At 37.0% G+C, this 2560-nt stretch overlaps 1 protein-coding gene across 1 annotated transcript in view; it reads right to left on the bottom strand.

The window, feature by feature from the left end:
- LOC119415821 (neuroepithelial cell-transforming gene 1 protein) overlaps positions 1 to 2060 on the bottom strand; it is a 20916-nt gene extending 18856 nt beyond the window's left edge. The window contains exons 1-3 of the mRNA XM_037682995.1: positions 1915 to 2060; positions 751 to 817; positions 523 to 582 (exon numbers count right to left, since the gene is read on the bottom strand). Of these exons, the coding sequence (XP_037538923.1) occupies positions 523 to 582; positions 751 to 817; positions 1915 to 2060 (273 nt within the window). The remainder of the gene's footprint in view (positions 1 to 522; positions 583 to 750; positions 818 to 1914) is intronic.
- Positions 2061 to 2560: the final 500 nt, after the last annotated feature.

Raw genomic sequence — 2560 nt, 5'->3', positions numbered from 1 at the left:
ACACCTAGGGACAATTTAGAGTTACCATTCAGCCTAACATGCATGTTTTTGGTCTGTGGGAGGAAACTGGAGTACCAGGAGAAAACCCACGCATGCACGGAGAGAACATGCAAACTCCACCCAGAAAGGCCCCTGGACCGGGGTTTGAACCAGGGACCTGCTCGCTGAGAGGCAGCAGCTCTACCAGTTGCGCCACCGTGTAGCCCAGTTTAAAATCTAGTTTTATTTAAATATAAACCCATTGGTGGAAGAAACTGTGTTCACCTGTGGGCTTGATTTGGCCCCCGGGTCACCAGTTCAACAACCCTGGTCTAGACAGTAAGGGAAAGCTGAGGGACAATGTGTCTCCATATTTTCATCTGACAGAGAGCGGTTGTGCCAGTCTAGGTGAAGGGATTATATGCAGCTCAAACACATTCCAGCACTGCTCTCCGCGTCACGTAGAGGGATTAAAGTTTACCGTAAGGATTCATTCAAAGCTGATCACTAGATCTTCAGTATTCTGAGACGAAGCCGCCCTACCTTGAGGTCGAAGCTGGACAAACTGACGGTGTCATCCTCCTTTTCTTTGCGCTTCCTTTTCTGGAATAAAACACATTATTTTCAAAAACCACAAGAAGAGTCACATAATGAAGATGCAGCAACATAAGTACAGATCAAACTATAACAATGTGGATGGCTCGTGACGGTCGTTCAGTAAAACGACGTTCGTTGAAGTTACATTAGAGCTGTGATGTAAAATTATCTCACTAAAGTGAAGTCCCACGGAGTCCCTGGAGTGAGGAAGGTGAAGGAGCTGCCTCTCTGCAGGGGCGGTCTACAGAAAAACAGGAAAAATAAATATTGCTTAACTTTCACAATCATTATATTTATCATAAGATGTCCTGAACACTTGAGGACATCTAGAGGACTTTAAAGCAATGACAGCAATTTGAGTGTTTATTCTTTTGTTCCAGTTTTGTTCTAAATCCAAAAGAAGCTTTACAGACACAGGATGAACATATTAAATTCATAAGCTGGTGCTGTAGGGAAACAGTCAGTTATATTAATAAAATAATGAAGGACACCCAAAGAGATCTGTCGAGGCCAGCTGCACACAGCTGCACAACCTTAAACCATGTCACTCATTACACGAAGGCTTAAGGACAGGTTTATAACTTTAATGTTGACGGTTTCCTCAACATTTCAGGTATTTAGTAGGGGTGCACCGATTGCAGTTTTCTGACTGAGCACAGATTTCTAAAGTTTGACCTGCCGATCCCGATTTAGTTTTATAAGCAACACTGTCAGGTGTTATTAGGTCACAATACACATTCAATTTTCCATCTTGTTTTATTGAAAAACATACCCTTGAACAATATCCTAGAAACAACACAAACTTGTTTTAACTGGCCCCTGAAATATAGAATATGAAGTTCAAAAAATTTAAGTTTAAAAATTGAGGATTTTTTTTATTGCATTCAACTTACAACTTGGTTGATTTAGATGACCAATGAAAGAACACTACATTGGAATTTCTAATTTTCTGTTTAATATCAATTGTAAGTTTTTTTATTGATATTATCAAACAGCACATTGTAATTAAATCTACCTGCATCAACAAAACATAATTAATTGATTACTTATTTTTTATGGACTAAAAAACGTGTGAATTAAGCTTAATAAATGGAAAAAAGTACAAGTTTCCATGAATTATATTATTATTATTTCTTGCATAAGTAATGAAACTTTTGTCACCAAAATTTCTGGTTTCCGAGTGTAATTGAACGCACCATGGTGCCAGTAAAAACAGCACTGCTCATCAAAGTCGAAAAAAAAGCGAAATTATCTCTTAATGATGGCGCTGTTATTGTTATATTACATTGCCCAATCTTTTGTAATAAAGAAAGGTACATTTTCTTTATATATACGTACTTCTTTGAGTTATTTCTCCGCAGACTTTGAGGAGATGGCTCAGCGGCGCTGATCACACTGGTGGTAGAGGTCCTCGAAGAAATCCTGCGTAGCTTCTTCTTCGTGTTTTCCGTCGTCCTTCCGCTAAATTCCTCACTTTCTTCCATTTCTACGTAATATATCGTTTTAAAAGCTCTTACACTAAAATTTAAAAATGACTAAACAAGTAAAAGTCGAAGACTTTCCGTGTTAAAAGGATCTAATTTAGCAGAAAATCGCTCACAACAATGCCACGGCGGAAGTTTGAATATGGCGGACTGTTAGAAATGGACCAATTAGAAGAGAGATGCGCGTTTCGTCAGAGGTGGGAGGAGCCACATTTGAGCCAAAAGATACAAAGATAAAAAAACATTTATCAGCTTCTAACACATTATGAAACTATATCGAAGTAAACAAATTATCGAAGGTAATTAATGGGCTTGAACCTTTTTTTGTTTCAAAATTACAATTTTAATTAATATTAATTAAGAAATTCAATAGGATGCATTTCAGTAAAAAACAACAACAACTTATAGTTTCTGACAGATATTATTAATATAACAACAATGAAAACAAAATTATTATTGGTTTTTACAATTTATAATATTATAAATTGTAAAAACCAATA

The sequence above is a fragment of the Nematolebias whitei genome, chromosome 10 (genome assembly GCF_014905685.2).
Source record: "Nematolebias whitei isolate Nwh7 chromosome 10, NemWhi1, whole genome shotgun sequence".
In the NCBI taxonomy this organism is placed as follows: Eukaryota; Metazoa; Chordata; class Actinopteri; order Cyprinodontiformes; family Rivulidae; genus Nematolebias; species Nematolebias whitei.
Note: the sequence above shows the minus strand (reverse complement) of the source record. Positions and strands in the feature narration are given on the sequence as shown.